We start from the raw sequence: 21,693 nt of genomic DNA on the forward strand, positions 1-21,693 counted from the left end.
AGGAAGATAAGGATTTGGGTTTTTTAATGTATGTGTCAACTGAGGAAGAACTATTGTGTAGAATTCAAATAAACTTACCTTACATTCTTTGCAATGGATTGTCAGAACTTTAGATCTAATTGACATTTCCTTCTTTTTTGTCAAAATGATTAGAGATGAATGTGATCTCCAATAATTATTTTTAAATACCTCAAACAATAGCATTGGACAAGCTCTTCTGTAATAAACTCACAGGTGTTGATTTGTCTTACTCTTGAGCATTTGAGTTGGCCCCTCATCTGCTTTTGATCAGGGTTCTCTTTTTGGATCAGGCGCTCTTCCAGGGAACCTAATTAGACATAAAGTTAATTGGTTCATTTTTAATCAGATATTTACAGTGTTCATACCAGAAGTAGTAATCATGAGAGTCAAGCCTTCATAGCAGCTATTCCAGATGAAGTCATGGGGGTCAAGAGGACAATAGCTGGAAAAGTCTTTGAGAGCTTGTCAGAGCAACACAGCAGTTCCTCACATCTGTCTCTGGTTTGCCAAAATCAAAGCCTTCACTACAAAACAGAAAAAATAGTAGTATAGAAATATACTTGCATCTACTCTGCTGTTGATTATGCATAGCAGTAGCAGTGGTTTTAAAATAAGATTGGATGCTTCCCCTAAATCTTTTCCTGAAAGTCATTCTTAAGGCTTTTACTCAATATAGTAAGCACTCAAAGAACAAATAAGCTGAAGTAGAATAATGTGGTTTTCTAGACACAGAGCTTGCTTTTTAAGTTTGCCTATCAGCATAGCTGAGAGCTTAGGAGGTTGCTTCATCTATTATTTTAGATCAGTAATGGGTAAAGGTAGAGATGTCTACCAACCTTCAGCTCTTTTCCATACCCCCACCCTTCTTTTTTTACTGCCTCTGGAAGTCTATAACAGGTGTATAAACAAAAAAGTGAGATATTTTCTACCACATAGTCTTTCTATCTGGTGTCCAAGCTGTATTCTATTAATTAGTTTGAAAGACTATACAGTGAGATGTGCAGTTTTCCCATTCCATTTTCGAAATGCTCTAACTTTTTAACCTGATGATACTATCTTTCTTTCAGTTATGACATGCACCGATTACATCCCTCGCTCATCCAATGATTATACCTCACAGATGTATTCTGCAAAGTAAGTTGAATAATTGTTTCCAAAATGCATATGCTTTTTCTGTAGATTCATTGCAAAATTTAATATTATTTTTCCTCTAAAATAATAGATATTTAAATTATTTTTACTTCTCTTATTCTATCATCATTCCAATTTTTAATTCCCTCTAAATATAGTCTATGTAGTATCCTTTTAAAAAGTAGATAGTTGCCTGTAATGGATCATTTTACACAAAAGCTTACTCTAAAATGAGTAGGCACTGAACATGCAAAATAGTGTTAGTGATTAACCATATCATTGATTGACCTCTGGTCATTCTCTCTGTCCTGTACCTTGACATATGGCATACAGATTAATAAAAACAAGACTGGATTTCTCAGTCCAATCTGTGTTCAGGTTTTTTTTCTTTTTTTCTTTTTTTGAAGACAGAGTCTGGCTCTGTCATCCAGGCTGGAATACAGTGGCACCATCTTGGCTTACTGCAACCTCCACCTCCCAGGTTCAAGTGATTCTCCTGCCTCAGCCTCCTGAATAGCTGGAACTATCGGCATGCCACCATGCCCAGCTAATTTTTGTATTTTTTAGTAGAGATGGGGTTTCACCATGTTGGCCAGGCTGTTTTCAAACGGCTGACCTCAGGTGATCTGCCTACCTACCAAAGTGCTGGGATTACGGGCATGAGCCACCACGCCTGGCCTGTGTTCAGTTTCTTGATTGAGGAATGTCCTCAGAGTAGAACTGGGCTTGAAGTTAGATAGGTTTGGTGGGAAAGTCACTAAGAGGTTATGTTTTGGGCCTTCATGGGGTAATATCAGCATTAATATCAGCCAAGTTACTCATCTGCAAGGTGGGTAGGTGCAGAACAGTGTGTATACCAAGCTACCTATTGTGCATAATAAAGAGTGGACCTATGCATACAAAGACACATACAAGTGCATTTATTAAGCCAGGATATATTCTTACGTGCTTACAGCTGCTGGATACATAAAGAAACCGGTAACAAAAGCAAGAGATACTTTATGGGGCTGTTATAAAAAGGAAACTGTCTTTCTTTTCCTGGTTATGTCCATTTTTACCTTTTGAATTTTGCATTAGTTAAAAAATAAAAAGTCAACCCAATGAGTTCTTCTAATTTTAATCTGGTATTAACACTAATGGTGTGCTTGGGCTAATCATTTTCATGTGACTTTCTCCTGTGAAATGACTGAATCTATTCTCTGAGATTATTATGAAGAAATTAGATACTAAATGTGAAAACACATTTGAGCTTTGGGCTACAAAGACTCTGCATGAAAAAGGACATTATGGTCTTTACCATATCTGGAGATTAATCCATTTAAGGTAACTAAGATTTAAATCATTCCCATGAGACCTGAGTAACAACTCTAACCTGAGCTATTTCCTGGACTCAGATCTGGCTAAGAAGAATAGACATTTTTAGAATCTACTGAAATGTGGATATGTTGCAGATTCCAAATTCATTTATTCATTCAGAAAGTATTTGCATACCTGCTACATTCAGAATACCTTATTAGCTATACCGTCTATCTTAATTCAGACCTCTTTATTACTTATCTGAACTATTTTTTTAGCTGGATCTCCATTTCCAGTTTCTCCTCCCTTTCTAAACAATTTTACAAAGCATTGTCAAAATAATCTTTATTAAAGAACAGCTCTGATCTTGTCACTCTTTGCTCAATAATTTCAGTGGCTCTCAGTTTCAGATTTGCCTTTTAGCCTAGCATTCAAGGTCTTTGCTTCCTTTATCTCACTACTTCTCTTAATATACTTCCCTCAGTTATCTATGCTCTTTGCAGGCTGAAGCCCTTGCTTTCCTTCCTCTGTTCCCTGGCAGGACTTTTTTCTTATCCTAGAACACCCTTTCTCTCCCAATTCTGTACCTCTTATCTACTCAGCTATTATATCACTTCTTTATGGCCTTTCTTCATTTTCCTCTTCCCCCAAAGGTGAAAAAAAAGTTTCCCCTTTAAAACACCCCCTGCCGCCCCCGCCATATTTTATTATGCTTACATGGTACAAATAGCATTTTCTTTTTTATGTTATATATACAGTGTAACTCACCACATGAAATAATTGGTATCAGTGCAATATCATGGATGAAATGGTTATATCTGCTAGCTACTGTAAAGTACCAGGAGTTTCACTGCTGAAATCTCTAGCTATCGCTGATATGGTGGCACCAACTAGTGGCAATATGCCCTGACTTAAATATCATTGAGGAGATTGAGTCCTGTCTGGAACTTCCCAGACTTTGTTACTTACCTGGGTTCTGTTTTGTAGGCTTGATTTAAGGATATTGGAACCCATCTCTACTTCTGTTTTTTTGGTGTGTTTGCTTGCCTTTTCTCCACCAGCCTCACCCTCTTTTCCAGTCTTACTTTCCCTCTCAGAACTTTAGTTTGGTTCAAGGGGTAGAGTGGAGAATGAGAACCAATTGCCAATCTTGTTCTATCTAGTTTTCTATCGTATTAGGATTTTATTCTAGATGTAGGCTAATGGAATGAACAAGTTTAATCCATCCTTGTGTCTCACATAGGGCCATGATTGTAGCACACTAGAAATATTTGTAGGATAATTGGAACTTGGAGGGATGTTTGAAACTTAAATTTTTCATAAAATTGTTCCTTGGGTTGATGATAGTAGAACCTGGATTAGGAAAAGCTTCTACTTTCTGATCATAAGAGCCATTTTAGGCTGGGCACAGTGGCTCACCCCTGTAATCCCAGCACCTTGGGAGGCCGAGGCGGGTGGATCACTTGAGGTCAAGAGTTCGAGACCAGCCTGGCCTACAAGGATGAAACCCCATCTCTACTAAAAATACAAAAATTATCCAGATGTGGCGGTAGGTGCCTGTAATCAATCCCAGGTACTTGGGAGGCTGAGACAGAAGAATTGCTTGAACTGGGGAGGCGGAGGCTACAATTAGCCGAGATCATGCCACTGCACTCAAGCCTGGGCAACCGAGCAAGACTGTCTCAAAAATAAAAAATTTTTGCCGGGCGCGGTGGCTCAAGCCTGTAATCCTAGCACTTTGGGAGGCCGAGACGGGCGGATCACGAGGTCAGGAGATCGAGACCATCCTGGCTAACACGGTGAAACCCCATCTCTACTAAAAAATACAAAAAACTAGCCGGGCGAGGTGGCGGGCGCCTGTAGTCCCAGCTACTCGGGAGGCTGAGGCAGGAGAATGGCGTAAACCCAGGAGGCGGAGCTTGCAGTGAGCTGAGATCTGGCCACTGCACTCCAGCCTGGGCGACAGAGCGAGACTCCGTCTCAAAAAAAAAATTTTAAAAAGAGCCATTTTATGTGGAAGATTAGTCTCCTTGTTGCAGATTCTTTGCCGTTAGTGGTGGTAGCTCTTTTACCTATTTTTCATTACTAAAGTAAATCACACAAAAGTTTTTGTTTTCTTGAAATTTTCTAGACCTTATGCACATATTCTCTCAGTTCCTGTTTCGGAAACTGCTTACCCTGGGCAGACTCAATACCAGACACTACAGCAGACTCAACCCTATGCTGTCTACCCTCAGGCAACCCAAACGTATGGACTACCTCCTTTTGGTAAGGCACTCTATTGTAAACAATTTCTAAGAATGTTGATTTTATTCCCCAGAAACTTTGATCAGCCATGCATCATTCTTTACAGAGCACTTAGTTACATATGTGGTTGGGTATGCAACTTTGCAACAGTATGTTTGATGTATGTAATAAAAAAATCGTAGTTTTTTAGTACTCATTTAGCTATTTTGTATGTTCTAAGTCTTGACCCTGAAGCTTGGAAACTTTAAGTGTTTGGTAAATTCTTTGAGGATTTGCTATTGATTTAACTTACTTTATATACAATATAATATGGTACTATCATTAGGAAAGCATAATAAATATATTTCGAGGTAACCAATTTCTTGCTAAAACCAGGTAGTCTGAATATGTATCATAGTTTGCTCTGTGGGGTTTTTTGTTTGTTTGTTTGTTTTTGTGTGTTTTTTTTTTTTTGGCCAATTTCTCCCTCTCCTTTCTCCCCTAACCCCACCTAAAACTGATCAGATATTGTTCTGCTGAACCGAAAAGTCATTTTAGAATGCCAGAAATCCCCAATTTTCTTATAACCTTATGTGCCTAGGGAGTTATTTTCATTGGTTTTAGGTGTCTTGGACATGAACTATAAATTAAAATGATTTATCAGATGTCCCTTTAAGGTTCTTTGGGTGCTTAATATCTGTGCTTATTTTTCTGTGTGTGTAAATGCAGTGTGCTTCATTGCTCCTTCCCTGCTTTCCTGAAATGGGTGTCAGAAAATTAAAGGATACTGTATTATTTAAAAATATGTAATATATAACAAAAATATATTTCTGTAGACTTTATTTAATCAAGCTATGAATTAGAAAAGTTTTCCAGACAGATCACCACACAGATTCTGGATGTATTAATGTACCTGCTTCTAGTTTCCACATTCCTGTTTCTCCTGAGCCTCTTGGCTACTCTTTTATGATATTGTCAGTCTTCTTACTTTTAGGCTTGTTAGAATTCTTTGGCTCCTGGTAACTGCTAGAAATAAGAATTGGGAGTTATGTTTAATAATAGTGGGGTTGATAACTTCATGTGAGATGGAAAACAAATTCTCTTGTTTCCTCATTTGTACATCCATATTTCCATTCCTGTTAGTACCAGCCAGCATACTCAGATCTTGTATTTATGATATGATTAACCAGCCAACACTGAATGGACCTTTTGAAAGGAGACCCTTCTGTGAATATGTTTGTGTTGATTTCTTTTTGGTTATTTAAAGCTGATTTTTCAACAGATGACTAATAATAGGCTAGCAATTATAATTATTTTCACATAGTTTTTTAAATCTTCTGTTTTGATTTGAATTACTAGCAAGCCCAAGCTGTTTACAACAGTTGATCATTCCTGCTGTTCAATATTAAATACAACTCCTATTATATCTCTGAGCATGATTTATGGAGTACCTAAGATAATTCTGTGTGCATATGGATCCTAGATATAATTAATTTTTTAAATGATCACTGTATTTCCCTTAAATTATTATTATTTCAAGACAGAGTCTCGCTCTGTGCACTACCAAGCCTGCCTAATTTTTGTATTTTAGTAGAGACAAGGTTTCACCATGTTGGCCAACTGGTCTGGAACTCCTGGCCTCAAGTGATCTGCCCAGCTTGGCCTGCCAAAATGCTGGGATTACAGGCCTGAGCCACCATGCCCAGCCCGCTTTGGACAGGTCACTTGAGACCAGGAGTTCAAGACTAGCTTGGCCAACATGGTGAAACCCTGTCTCTATTAAAAATATTTAAAAAATTAGCCAGGCATGGTGGTAGGCACCTGTAATTCCAGCTACTCAGGAGGCTGAGGCATGAGAATCACTCGAACCTGGGAGACAGAGGTTGCGGTGAGCCGAGATGGCGCCACTGCACTCCAGCCTGGGTGACAGAGCAAGACTGTCTCAAAAAAAAAAAATAATAGTAATGATAATAATAATAATACATTAAAAAAGAAAAAAATTCTGTAAAGTAAATAGATCTCTGTTAAAACCTTGAAGGATACATGTTTATATTGTATGTTGGTAATACTGTTAATAACAGGCTCCTTTAATAATCTGGTTTTGTTTAATATTTGAGGGCAAGGAAGACTTGTGTTTCATAATTTCTTCTATCAGTAATTCAGAGAGAGATAATCATTAGCTTAAATTTGACTTTAAGTAATGTATGAGACTTACTGGAGAGAGATTTTGGTTGGGGTAATGTGAATGATAGAGATGGCATATTCTCACAATTTACCAGAGAAATTATAAGAGAGGTTTATAAAACTTTTAAAAGTGACTGTATTTTGAGTTTTATCATGTGGCTTTTTTTGGTAATGTGTTGAATTAAGTAGGAGAAAACACTTGATTTCTTTTTTTCGAAATCAAGATTTTGGTACGTCATGTCATCTTAGTGCTGCCTATTTTCATATTCGCTAATTTGTTTTATTTCAGATGCAAATAGGGCTTCAGAAAAATTCATTATAATAATATTACCTTATCTCTATTATTTACTATAACAAGCTGTGTGCTAAGAATAAGTATTTCACACTTTATAGTATTGTCTCATTTAATCCTCAGAACAGTCGTAAGAGGTAAGTGCTAGCTTTATCCCTTTTTATAGGGGAAAAACTGACAGTTAAATCATGTGCCCAAAGTTCATACAATTAGTAAATGCCTGGGATTATAATTGAACCCCGGTTTGTTTCATTCCAGAAATGCTCATAACTTTAGGTCTGTATCAAAAAGATGGTCTCAGAGTTGAGTTTGAAATTAAAAAGCTTCCTCCTCTTGAAGAAAGGAGAAAAGACTAGAAGAAATCTAAGAAGACTATATGATGAGTAATCTTTTAAAGTAAAGAAATACTGATCATATTCTTTCCAGAGCTGTATACAAATGGGGTGGGATGGCAGAAAGGAGATTAGAAGTTTAACTTCTAGGAATCTGAAGGAGTATGTGTAAGGAAAAGGGTACTTGTTTAATGTTAGTGGGATTCAAAAAATATGCCTTTAGGTGCCAACTGTTCTGATTTCTTTTAAAAGAACTTTAATGTGAGTTGGAGGAGTGGGTGATATGCATTAAGAGCCTTAAGGATGTTCATTTCCCTCAGTAATTTCACTTCTGGGAATGTATCCTATGGAACTAGTTAGAGATACCCACAAAAATGTGCTGACCAACATATTCATTGAAGCATTATTTATAATGTGAAAAAATTGAATATTGAGGTATGTGTTACATTGTATATGACTACTGCATAGCCATTATAAATCATATTCTTAAAAAATATTTAGGGTCTTGAGAAAACAGTATATTATTAATTGAAAAAAGCAGTATATAATAACGAAAACACAATGTTGTAATACCAGTTTAGTATTTTAAAAAATATGTGCATACCCAGGTATGGTAGTGCATGCCTATAGTTCCAGCTACTTGGGAGACTGAGGTAGGAGGATCGCTTGAGCCCAGCAGTTCTGGGCTACAGTGCACTATGCTCATTGGGTATCTGCACTAAGTTCAGCACCAGTGTGGTGACCTCCTGGGAGTGGAGGACCACCAGGTTGCCTAAGGAAGGGTGAACTGGCCCAGGTTAGAAGCAGCAGGTTAAAACTCCAGTGCTGATCAGTGGTGGGAGCATGCCTGTGAATAGCCACTGCACTCTGGTGTGGACAATATAGTGAGACCCTGCCTCTAAAAAAAAAAAAAAGAAAAAAAATTGTGCCTAAAGAATAATTGGAAGCAAAAAAAGTGGCTGTTTTTCCTACAGATATTTCAAAAAATATATACATATACTTTGTTTATAATCAGGAAAAGTACTTACATTAAATTACTTACTATTTATAATAGCTTATCCAAATGAGCTGCTGAATCAGCAAGCCAAAATGTCCTTTCATGTGCTTTTTCTAGCATTGGTGTATACTTTAGTTCCTCACCAGACTAATCTCTAAAGATCACTATATGCGTTACTATAAATTGAACTGATGAGATTAGTTTGGATAGTGAGTAATCAATAGTGAAGTACTTGTGCTGAGAAACTTGGGTAGAGTTTGTGATAAGACCCCACTCTGGGGGCAGCGGGAAAGCACTCAGAGACAGACTTGCTTTCCCATTGTTAACCTGACAGTTTCTCTACAGCAGGCTCTTGATACTTAAAAGTACTTAAGAAAGTTGATAGTTGTTGGCGTAGAGCAGTGGACTGGGAGTCAGGCAATTAGGGTTTGGTTTCCTTGTTTGCTATGAGCAGTAGTGCTGTGGAGTCAAACCACTGGGTCATCATGCTGCCTATTATCTGGAATTCTGGGAGGGGTGCTTTTAGAGGAAGATGATTTGCATGTCTGAAGAGCCAGGTCTACAGTGATGCTGGAGGCACTGTCCATATTGTCTTTTATTCCTAATAAAATAATTATATGTTAAACATCTACTTTGTGTTTCTGGCCAAAGATATTCACAACTAGCTATCTCCTACTTATTTTGGACATTTGTGTTCTAATTTTTGATCTTATAAGAGGGAGACTGTCAAAACATCCTCAGTTGATACTATTGTTAATAATAACGTATTATTTTCATATAGTATAAAAATATGTTTATAAATCTAACCCCTTAGGGTCAAAACCTATTTGGAAAAAGAAATCACAGTGATGACAATAAATCTGAAAGTTATTGTGACATTGAAAAAGCAATTTGTTTACCAAAAAGTGTGATACACAACCAGCAGGAATCATATCACTGATACTCACATTTTACATCATAAATGTTTAAAAAATGATATTCCCAAATATTTTTATTGTTGAAAATCAAACATAGCAAGAATCTTAATTATGGCTAATCTGGACAGGACATATTTAAATAATCATGAATTATGATAGGGCAAATGCTTCTAATTCATGCTACCAATATCAGTATTCCTCAGTCTCTTAAAATAAGTTATTTCATGTGATTAATAGATGAGAAAAAAATATTACATTTTCTTTTTATGCATTAAGAGTTTGGGGCAAAGCCGGGTGCAGTGACTCATGCCTATAATCCCAGCACTTTGGGAGGTCAAGTCAGGAGGATCATTTAAGGCCAGGAGTTTGAAACCAGCCTAGGCAATATGACAAAACCTCGTCTCTGCAAAAATACAAAAAATAGCCAGGCGTTGTGTGCCTGTGGTCCCAGCTATTCGGGGGTTTGAGGCAGGAGGATCCCTTGATCCCAGGAGGTTGAGGCTGCAGTGAGCTGTGATTGTACCACTGTCCTACAGCCTGGGCAATAGAGCAAGACCCTATCTCAAAAAACTTAAAAAGTGATGATCATATCCCACTATTGGTCTTTTTAAGACTTTCACATTTCTCTTTACTATTCCTAAATGTACTTATCAATAAATTGGACAAATCTGAGTTGCACTGAAGTATCTCAGTGCCCTGGTGAAGCAGAGGTTCTCATTCTCAAAGTATTATATTTTTTATTGCATATATCTGTTCATTGGCTATAAATTCAGTCACTCCTAGTTTATCAGAGTAGGAGCAAATAAATGATATGAGTTAATGTTGAGTTTGAAGTCATGGCTAACCTTAGTACTGATGTCATACATGGAATGTGTTTGGTTGATGAACCTTCTTAGACCTAATTATCAGCTTCAACTACACTAACCCAGTAACCATAGCTATTCAGAACACAGTGAACAACCAGGCATTAAGATTTTTTGGGCCTGGCGTGGTGGCTCACGCCTGTAATCCCAATACTTTGGGAGGCCAAGGTGAGTGGTTTACCTGAGGTCAGGAGTTCGAGACCAGCCTGACCAACATAGTGAAACCCCATCTTTACTAAAAATACAAATTAGCTGGGCATGGTGGTGCATACCTGTAATCCCAGATACTAGGGAGGCTGAGGCAGGAGAGTTGCTTGAACCTGGGAGGAGGAGATTGCAGTAAGCTGAGATCATCATGCCGCTGCAGTCTAGCCTGGGCAAAAAAAAGTGAAACTCCATCTCAAAAAAAAAAAAACCAAAAAAAAAAAAAGATTTTTTTTTTTAAAAAGTAGGCTTTTGTGCAGCCAAAATTATCACCAAAACCATGCACTTGAGTGTTTCGCTCATAAAGAATATCCTTGGGCTCTCATGCAGATGCAAAGCTTTGTTTATGGTTGCCTAGTTTATTGCAAATTAAAAGGCAGATATAGCCAAGGAAGTCAAGAAGCGACAGACCACAGAGAAAAAACAGTGAAATTAGAACCTAAAAATCAGAACTATAATTAAGTTCTGTTTAGTACTAAACAATTGTCTTTACACATCACAATAGCCTCTGCGGTATCTCTGTAATATATATAGCACAGCACAGTTTTTATTTTTGAAACAGTAACTGAGAAAATCTAAAGGTATGTGTGTTATTTCCTCCCTGCTAAGAAGGAAGGAAAGGATATAAATATATTTTAGAAAGATTGTCACTCAGGAGCATTATGATAAAAAGAAAGTAAAAATGAACAGCTATGATGTTTGTCAGTATGAGATAGATTTATATGTTCTGACTTGGAAAGATGAATCTTGAGGTATTATGTGGAAAAGCAAATTATGTATACTGGGTATAAAACAGTCGTTGGCTGGCAGTGGCTCACACTTATAATCCCAACACTTTAAAAAGCCAAGGTGGAGGATTGCTTGAGGCCAGGAGTTCAAGACTGGCCTGGGCAACGTGGCGGGACCCACCTCTACAAAAAATTAGCCAAGTAAGGTGGCACACGCCCATAGTCTCAGCTACTCCTGTGGCTGAGGCAAGAGGCTTGTTTGAGCCTAGGTGACAGAGGAAGACCCTGTCTCTTAACAACAGCAACAACAACAAAAAACCACAATCCCATTTTTGTTAAAAAAGAAGATTAGTGAATACATAGAAGAAATCTGGACTGAGTGTAGTGGCTCATGCCTATAATCCCAGCACTAAAGGAGGCTGGGGCAAAAGGATCGTGTGAGGCCTGGAGTTCAAGACCAGCCTGGGCAACAGAGCAAAACCCTATCATATTTAAAAAAAAAAAAAAGAAAAAAACGTGCAGGTTTGAACATAAAGTTTATTTAAAAAAAAAAAAAAAAAAAAAAAGGAAGAAGAAATCATCTGGGTGACTCTTCTACAAACTGTTAATAGTGGTTAAGTCTGGATGATGGGGTTATATATGACTGTATTTTTTTTCTAAATTATGTATTTCTGTAATGCTTTTAATTTACAAAATAAGCAGGTATGTCTTTCCTAATCAGAAGAAACAAAAGTGACAAAATAACCAGCTTAAGAAGGCAGAGAAGTATTTAATATATTTTAGAAAAATTTGGTCCTTGTTTAATGGGTAAGTGGATTTTAAACTTATATGGAATGTCTCCTACCTTGACAGTTTGGATAAATTATTTATCACTGTACATGGACATCAGGCAGTCTTTATAACAGATACTCCAGTTGGGTGTCAATAACTCTTTTTTTCTGAATCCTGGTCAGTTTCCCCCAATCATTGAAATGAATTTATATACATATTGGGATTTGTGGCAAGCTTTTTGTTTCTTTGCCCTTATCCCCTAATTCTTTGAAAGTGTTATTTGCTTGTGGTGTATTAAAAGTGGGAGATTCAATAATTTTCTTTTACAAGCAAATTTATTTTTAAGATTTAGATTTTAAACCTACTGGCTGATATTTGAAAGCATAACCATGCTCCTCAGTCCCAGTGTATTGTTTGTAATTGGTCCAATTTATCTGATTCAGGTGCATTGTGGCCAGGTATGAAACCTGAAAGTGGTTTAATTCAGACTCCATCTCCAAGTCAACACAGTGTTCTTACCTGCACTACAGGGTTAACCACAAGCCAGCCAAGCCCAGCACATTATTCTTATCCCATTCAAGGTAAATAGGCATGGTTGTGTGTGTGTTTTTAAATTATTATTATTGTTTCTTGCTTTTAATCTACCTGTATCTCCAAACAAACAAATTGGATAATACAGGAGCTCTGTCTTCTAAAATAGAAAGGGGGTGATACTTGGATTTGTGCATGCTTTTTGTGTTTGGCAAACCACAGCTTAGGAGTGTGGTTTATAAGTAGTTTAGCCTTTGAATGTGAGCTGCTTAATAGAATTGAAGCCTTCCCTTTTGCATGTTGGTGTCCAGAAAACCCCTTGATTTTGTTCTAGTCTATTTTCACTGACATTTTGTCCTATAAATGAGCGGAAGACTCCATGGGTTGGAATTTTGCTGACCTGTATGAATTGTCATAGCGGTATGTGAGGTGTGTGCTGCTTTTCTGCTGTGTCTTTATCACACTTATACCCCGTTTACTACTTGATGAGAGCATTTCTCTTGCTCAAGAAGTTCATTCTTGTTTCTCTTTCAGGATAAAAAGCATAGTATTAAAGCTTAAGCTCTAAACATCTTTACCTTCCAAGTTCTTCCTGTAACAGAGTTAGAATTATGACAGGACTATTAGGAAAGAAGACAAAAAACTCAAAAGGCACTATGGAATTCATTGTCTATTCTTCCAAATCCAGTGCAGGCAATTTGTCATTGCTCCAGACTGGGACTAGTATCCTTGTACCTGGCTTCTCATCTGCCTCTTTTCTCATGATATTTCCTAGCTTTTAAATTTTATTTCTTATAAAATGGACAGTAGAGGGATTAGTATAGGACCTCAGAAACCTATCTGAGGTACTCTTAATGTATACGCTTTGGTGATAAAAAAAAGTTTTAATGTAGATTAATTAGATTTTGATTTTCAGTTTTAACTGTTTTCAGAAATGTTTGAAAACTACTTCTCCTTGGTCCAGTGGAAACAGAACTGGTCTCTATGTTCTGAGACCTTCCTCTGAGCTACCTTTACCTCCTGTTGTTTACCAAGTCCCCTCTTTTCTTCACTTGTTTCCTCCTCTTTTTTTTTTTTTCTCCCCTCGTCCTCTCCCCCTTCTTTCTTTCTAAGATGGAAACAAACCAGGAGGGAGAAACTGGAGAGAATGACTTTGCCTGTCTTCTCCATCACTCCCTTTCATTTTTATAGAGTATTTCTCTATGGTTTTTTGTTTTGTTTTGTGACAGAGTCTCACTCAGTTGCCCAGCTGGAATGCAGTGGAGCGATCATGGCTCACTGCAGCCTTCACCTCCCGGGCTAACGTGATCCTGTCACCTCAGCCTCTCCAGTAGCTGGGACTGCAGGTGTGCACCACCACACCCAGCTACTTTTTTCTACTTTTTTTTTTAGAGGTGGGATCTCACTGTGTTGCCCAGGCTGGTCTTGAACTCCTGGGCTCAAGCAATCCTCCTACCCCAGCTTCCCAAAGTGTTGAGATTATAGATATGAGCCACCACACTTGGCCTCATATTTCTCTATGTTGATAGGCCTTTTGGGTTCAACCACAGGTAAGTCTAGTTGCCAAGTCTCTTCTAAACAGGTATATCTCTGATAACTTATACCTAGGTTGTGAAAGAAGACCAAGGGTTCTCTTAATGCTCTACCAAAATGTAAAACCACCGTTCCTCTGTAGTTATGTCTAGAATTTGAGGAACGTGGTAGCTATGCTTATTTCTCTCTCGTAAAACAAGAGGAATCACCTCTTTGGGGTCTGTTAGGACCCACTGCTTTAAAACAGTCATGAGGCCAGGCGCGATGGCTCACGCCTGTAATCCCAGCACTTTGGGAGGCTGTGGCAGGCGGATCACCTGAGGTCAGGAGTTGGAGACCAGCCTGACCAACGTGGAGAAACCCAATCTGTACTAAAAATACAAAATTAGCCGGGTGTGGTGGCGCATGCCTGTAAGCTACTCAGGAGGCCCAGGTAGGAGAATCACTTGAACCCGCGAGGCAGAGGTTGCAGTGAGCTGCGATCGCACCATTGTACTCCAGCCTGAGCAACAAGAGTGAGCCTCTGTCTCGAAAAAATAAATGGAAATTTTAAAAATTGAGAGTCGTGAAAATATCCCTTAAACTTCACTAACCACTGTTCTTATTTGTTATCTATTATAACATTTTTTCCTTTGGATTGGCTAACCTGATTTCCTTCATTTTGCTATTAATGACAATTGCAGGTATTTATGAAGTGCTTACTATACTCTTGACGTTTTTCTAAGCCGTGGATAGATATTGCTCATGTAATCCTCACAACAATCCAAACCTCATTTTACAGAGGGGGAGCCTGAGGCACAGAAAAGCTAAGTAGCTTATCCATAGTCCCAAAATTAGCAAGTAATTAAGAAGGCAGGACATTAGCTGGGCATTCTGACCCCACAGCATGAGTAAAATATTTATGCTTTTCAGTATTGAGGTCATGGTATCAATATCAACTCTCCCATAATTGAGAACCTATACTAACAAATATCTAAATTCACTTATCCTCCGTTTTTCTGGTTAATCTATTGGCCCATTTTCTGGTTAATAGCACAGGGTAGCAATTAAGGCAGAAGTTAACCATTAAGTTATCAATTTTTGCCATTTATTCTGATGAAAAAATTATTAGAAAAACAGTTGGCTGAAATGAAACGTGTATTATTGGTATTAAATTACTTAAGTTCACCACTGTCAGTATTACTCTCCTTGCTCCTACTTTTCCCTTCCCTTTTAGCATGGATAATGAATGTTAGCTATCCAGGGCTGTTTCTTTCCCCCTGCATAACTGCCCAATTTTTTTAAGTTTACACCCCAAGCATTCTTCAATTGACAGCAGCCCATCCTCCGTGGGGGAGTTAGGGAAATTATCTCAAAAACCTAATCTGCTTCTGGCTTAATTAACTCTAATCAGAACCTTTTCTTTAGTTTGTACTTCAGTGGTACCATAATGAGAAGAACTGCCTTTGTTTGCTCATAAAAATGTTTTGAATGAGTAGATCTGACTTCTGTAGTATCATCCTTTTCCTAGAGTATCTGTTGACTATGTGGCCTTATCTTTGGTCATTTTCTTCAGCTGAGATGTTTTAATTGGTTAAATAATATTCAAGTGGCAAAATTAATTTCAGAAATTTCAAAATTAATTTTAATTATATATATTTTTTGAGATTGAGTCTTGCTCTGTTGCCCAGGCTGGAGTGCAGTGGCGTGATCTCGGCTCACTACAACCTCTGCCTCCCGGGTTCAAGGAATTCTTGTGCCTCAACCTCCCGAGTAGCTGGGATTATAGGCACCCACCACCACGCCCAGCTAATTTTTGTATTTTTAGTAGAGACAGGGTTTCATCATGTTGACCAATCTGGTCTCGAACTTCTGACCTCAAGTATCTGCCTTCTTCAGCCTCCCAAAGTGCTAGAATTACAGGCATGAGCCACTGCGCCCTGCCTAATTCAATCTTTTTTTTTTTTTTTTTTTGAGACGGAGTCTCACTGTCACCCAGGCTGGAGTGCAGTGGCGCCATCTCAGCTCACTGCAAGCTCCACCTCCTGGGTTCACGCCATTCTCCTGCCTCAGCCTCCTGAGTAGCTGGGACCACAGGTGCCCGCCACCATGCCCGGCTAATTTTTTGTATTTTAGTAAAGATGGGGTTTCACCATGTTAGCCAGGATGGTCTCGATCTCCTGACTTTGTAATCCACCCACCTCAGCCTCCCAAAGTGCTGGGATTACAGGTGTGAGCCACTGCGCCTGGCCCTAATTCAATCTTAATGAATGTCTTTGTACTCTAGTATCATTGGCAACACACAATAATCTATCTTTGACCAGGAGATTTTTTTTTTAATTTTATTAATAGGTTTTATTTATTTATTTATTTATATTTTAATTTTTATTTTTTTGAGACAGAGTCTTGCTCTGTCACCTAGGCTGGAGTGCAGTGGAGTGATCTCAGCTTACTGCAACCTCCACCTCCCAAGTTTAAGCGCATCTTCTGCCTCAGCCTCCCGAGTAGCTGGGATTACAGGCACATGCCACCATGCCCGACTAATTTTTGTATGTTTAGTAGAGATGGGGTTTCACCATGTTGGCCAGACTGGTCTCAAACTCCTGACCTCAAGTGATCCACCTGCCTCGGCTTCCCAAACTGCTGGGATTACATGTTTGAGCCACCGTGGCTGGCCTAGACTTTATTTTGTATTAATAATTTTAGATTTACAGAAAAATTGAGCAGATAGTACAGAGAGTTCCCATATATCCCTCCTCCTGCACAGTTTCCCGTTATTAACATCTTATGTTACTATATTAAACTTGTTATACTTAATGAACCAGTATTAGTATATTATTATTAACTAAGTCCGTTGTTTATTTGGATTTCCTGTGTTTTTATATGATGTCCTTGTTCTGTTCCAGGATCCCATCCAGGATACTACATTACATTTAGTTATCATGTCTCCTTAGGCTCTTCTAGACTTTGTAGTTTCTCAGACTTTTCCTTGCTTTTAATGACCTTGACAGTTTTGAGGAGTCCAGGTATATTTTAAGATGACCCACTCTTAGAATTTGTCTGATTTTTTCTCATGATTATGATGGGGTTATGGATTTTAAGGAGGAAGGTCCCAAAGGTAAGGTGCCTTACTATCATCATTATTCATGACTCTTGATATTGACCTTGATTATCTAGTTGAAGTAGTGTTTGTCAGTTTTCTCCATAAAGTTATTCTTTCCTCCCTTTCTGTACTGTATTCTTAGATAGAAGTCACTATGTGCAGCCCACAGTTAAGGAATCATGCTGCCCCTTCTTTAGGGTAGAATATCTACATAATGTATTTGGAATTCTTCTGCCCAGATTTGTCTCTTCTCCCCAATTTGTTAATTTTTTCAGTCATTTGTTTATGGACTCATAGATATTTAATTTATACTTTGGGTTATAATCCAATACTACTTTATTTATTTTGTTTCAGTTTGGCCACTAGGAGCTCTTTCAGTTGGCTCCTATGCCTTTTGACATACTCCCATTTTTTTTAGTTTTTGGTTGGTTTTGTTTCTTTTTTCCCCCAGCACTTCCTTACTTCCTGGCACTACAAGATGCTCCAGGCTCACCTTGTATATTACCTATTCAAGTCCTATTATCAATCATTTTTTTTTAAGGAGTCCTGGTTCCTTTTATTGGAAAGAATGGTATTCAAAACCAAGATCTGGGCTTCCAGCCTGGGCAACATGGCAAAACCCTATCTCTACAAAAAATATAAAAATTAGCCAAGTATGGTGGTACGTGCCTGTCGTCCCAGCTACTTGGGAGGCTGAGGTGGGAGGATTGCCTGAGCCTTAGGAGGTCGAGGCCGCAGTGAGCTGTGATTGTGCCACTGAACTCCAGCCTGGGTAACAGAGTGAGACCCTGTCTCAAAAAAAAGATCTGAGCTTGAGGGATGCTAATTGCTACTGGGGTGTCGGTGACATTTATTTTAGGCTTTCTCAGCTGACAGAGCAAAGAAATATATGTGGATATACTAACCTATGTAAATACCCGTATCTATAAATATTTCTGTATGTTATAATCTGTATCTGTGTTAAGTTAAACATGAGTTCTTACTGATTTCTTGAGCTCTGATCCATTATTACATAGATAATTCTATACCCAGTCCATTGTTGATCTGTAAATCTCCACTCCAGCAATAAGAATCTTTTAGGCCGGGTGCGGTGGCTCACGTCTGTAATCCCAGCACTTTGGGAGGCCGAGGCGGGTGGATCACAAGGTCAGGAGATCAAGACCATCCTGGCTAACACAGTGAAACCCCATCTCTACTAAAAAAATCAAAAAAATAACCCAGAGAGGTGGCAGGCGCCTGTAGTCCCAGCTACTCGGGAGGCTGAGGCAGAAGAATGGCATGAACCTGGAAGGCAGAGCTTGCAGTGAGCCGAGATCACGCCACTGCACTCCAGCCTGGGTGACAGAGCCAGACTCCGTCTCAAAAAATAATAATAATCTTTTATTAGAAGATTTTTATTATTTTGATTTACTAAGCTCCTTGTGGGGAGCAGTGCTTGCAAATAGAAGGCACTCAATAAATATTTGATAAAGGATTAAGTGAACGAATGACCCACTTAGGCAATCAGTTTTAACCACAATGTGTACAGCTTCTACTGGATCAGGAATTGTCATTTATATTAGTCACATACTGAGAGTAAGTTTTAGGAACCCACCTGTCAACCTTTAGCAGAAAATAATGATTTTAGGCTGGGCGTGATGGCTCATGCCTGTAATCCCAGCACTTTGGGAGGCTGAGGTGGGTGAATCACTTGAGGTCAGGCGTTTGAGACCAGCCTGACCAACATGGTGAAACCCGTTTCTACTAAAAATACAAAAATTAGCTGGGAGTAGTGGCAGGCACCTGTAATCCCAGCTACTCGGGGAGGCTGAGGCATGAGAATCATCTGAACCCAGGAGGCAGAGGTTGCAGTGAGCCGAGATCATACTGCTGCACTCCAGCCGGGGTGATAGAGTGAGAGTGCGTCTAAAAAAAAAAAAAGAGAGAGAAGAATGATTTTGCCCTTCATGCTTAGTGCACACAAGATTGATGTATATGAATCCCACAAATATTTATTGACCATCACCTGCTATATGCCAGGTGCTTTACTAGATGCTGGAGATCATAAGACAGCAGGATTCTGCCTTGTTGGAGCTTACAGACTAGTGGGGTGGGAGGAGAAAACAAGCAAGTAAATACATAACAGATTTTGAACAGTGCTCTGAAAAAAAAATTGATTGCTGTAATTAAGAAAACAGAAAAGGTCTTGGTTTTAATAGAGAGGTTAAAGAGACCCTCTTTGAGGGAGTGAGTCATGCTGAGGAGCCATCATGCTAGGAGGGCAAGGTGGGTGGAGAGAACAGTCTAGGCAGAGAGAACAATATTGCAAAAGTCCTCAAATGATAAAGAGCTTGTCTGGTTTTAAGAAACTCAAAGAAAGCCGGTGTGAGCAAAAGAGGTAGAGTGACATGATCTAAAATTAGAGAGGTGGGTAAAAACTAAATCTTGCACAAACTTTTATGTGCCATTAATGCTTGAATTAACCTTTTAACTTTGTAGCACTGTTACTTAGTGCAGCTGTGCCACTTACCATTCTGTAACTGTGGTGTTCTGTTCAAAGCTATATCTGTATATTGTCTATATTAAGTGGATATTTAATGGGGCCTGGTTCTCAAAAGTGTTGTCTTTCAAGTTTTTGCAGCTCCATTGTCAAAACAGGAGTGATGGCTGTCCAAAAACAGTTGACCATGCCATTAGCATTTGGAGACCTAGCAGCCTTTAAATATATAGTAATAAGAGCCACCACTTGAGTTTTACTTGATTATCTAAATTTGTTGTTTTTGTTGCATAGTTCATTGTTGCTGCTTTTGTTTTTAAACCTGCAATTGAATATTATTTTTGCACGCACACAGACACACATGCACACACACACACACACACACACACACACACACACGATCTATATTTTTTAAAAAGTGCCTGGCTTTTTAGTCATAGCTGTATATGGGGTAGGGCAGGCAGTGGTTGTGTACATTTTTAGGTGAGTTTGTCTTGGGTTCTATGGTGGTTATAAGGGCCTAAAAAAATTACTTAATTATTGACTAACTTCCCTCACTAGAATTTAAACTCCTTGAGGGCCAGGACTTTGTCTTACTATTTTATCCTTAAGTGGCTGAAACGGTTTCTAGGCACATAGTTGACCCTGATATACTTAATGGGTTTGCTGAATGAATGAGTGGCACATGTTAGAAATAGTTTGGCTTAGTTGGAGAAAAAAAGTGTTATTAAGCCCTATGAACTTTCTGGGTCAGCAGACCAAGATCCTCTATAATAGAAACCAACTATTGCTCAGAGAAATTTGTGATTTTAGTAAAGTACTTGTTAAAAACTCAGAGTTCTATCAATGCTAATCAAGACATTAAACTTTCTAGCAGGAATATAATAAGAGTCTATGGCCAGTTGTTCTTAAGGTTTACCATTTTACCTCCAGTACAATTCATTAAGTGGTTTGAAAATTGTCAATCAGAGTACATTTTTCCCCGTTTATACAGAGATCAGATATGACTGAGTTGTACCTTCCACCATTATTAAGTTATGGAGAAGTGGCCGGGCGTGGTGGCTCATGCCTGTAATCCCAGTACTTTGGGAGGCTGAGTCCAGTGGATCAGCTGAGGTCAGTTCAAGACCAGCCTGACCAACATGGTGAAACCCATCTCTACTTAAAAAAAATACAGAATTAGCCGGGCTTGGTGGCACATGCCTGTAATCCCAGCTACTTGGGAAACTGAGGCAGGAGAATTCTTGAACCCAGGAGGCAGAGGTCGCAGTGAGCCGAGATTGCACCATTGCGCTCCAGCCTGGGCAACAAGAGTGATACTTGTCTCAAAAAAAAAAAAAAAAGAAAAAAAAAGAAGTTATGGAGAGGGTAGGACAGAATTAAAGATCAATAGGTGAAAAAGAGGATTGTATGCCAGGACCAGGGCCAGAAGAAAACTGAACTAAAAATGGACTTGCTGGGGAAGATAAACTTAAAATATTAAATCGATTCTTTATTTTATTTCCCACCTTAAATCACCTATGTTCAGTCTGTTTTATTGCAGGCCTGCCTAGGGTATGTACCAATAACAGCATCTGGAAACTATTCAAAATTATTTTCCCACAAGAATGATTAAAACCATTTACAGAGTCAGTTACCCTGTGTATTGTCATGTTTTGGCGCTTCCTCTTAGAAAAAAAAGGATGGGTTAAGCCACAGTAGAAAAGAAGGTGAATGTTGGTTGAAAGAAAATACCATCTGTAAAGTTAAAAAACCTATTTCATTTAGTTGTTATGTTTAAAAAAGTAAGCCCTTAAGAGTCCTTTAGTTCCCCTGAAGCAAAGAGTACTGTAGAAAATAAAGTTACTCTGGGGAGTTAGGAAATTTGTTTTTGTTTTTGTTTTTTTAATTTTTTTAAATTTATTTTTTGAGATGGAGTCTCACTCTGTCACCCAGGCTGGAGTGCAGTGGCGTGATCTCAGCTCACTGCAACCTCTGCCTCCCGAGTTCGAGTGATTCTCCTGCCTCAGCCTCCTGCATAGCTGGGATTACAGGCACACACCATCACACCTGGCTAATTTTTGTATTTTTAGTAGAGATGGGGTTTCACCATGTTGGCCAGGCTGGTCT

At 38.7% G+C, this 21,693-nt stretch overlaps 1 protein-coding gene across 5 annotated transcripts in view; it reads left to right on the top strand.

The window, feature by feature from the left end:
• The window catches only part of EYA3 (EYA transcriptional coactivator and phosphatase 3), a 122,292-nt gene that overhangs the window by 51,965 nt on the left and 48,634 nt on the right, over positions 1-21,693 (top strand). For 3 of the 5 annotated variants that reach the window (XM_011955525.1, XM_011955529.1, XM_011955526.1), the window contains 3 exons: positions 1,089-1,155; positions 4,580-4,716; positions 12,406-12,543. In XM_011955525.1, coding sequence (XP_011810915.1) covers positions 1,089-1,155; positions 4,580-4,716; positions 12,406-12,543 — 342 coding nt within the window. The remainder of the gene's footprint in view (positions 1-1,088; positions 1,156-4,579; positions 4,717-12,405; positions 12,544-21,693) is intronic. The other 2 variants (XM_011955528.1, XM_011955527.1) reach the window with 1 other exon arrangement.

This window comes from Colobus angolensis, unplaced genomic scaffold (assembly GCF_000951035.1).
Source record: "Colobus angolensis palliatus isolate OR3802 unplaced genomic scaffold, Cang.pa_1.0 Scaffold4, whole genome shotgun sequence".
Classification (NCBI taxonomy): domain Eukaryota; kingdom Metazoa; phylum Chordata; class Mammalia; order Primates; family Cercopithecidae; genus Colobus; species Colobus angolensis.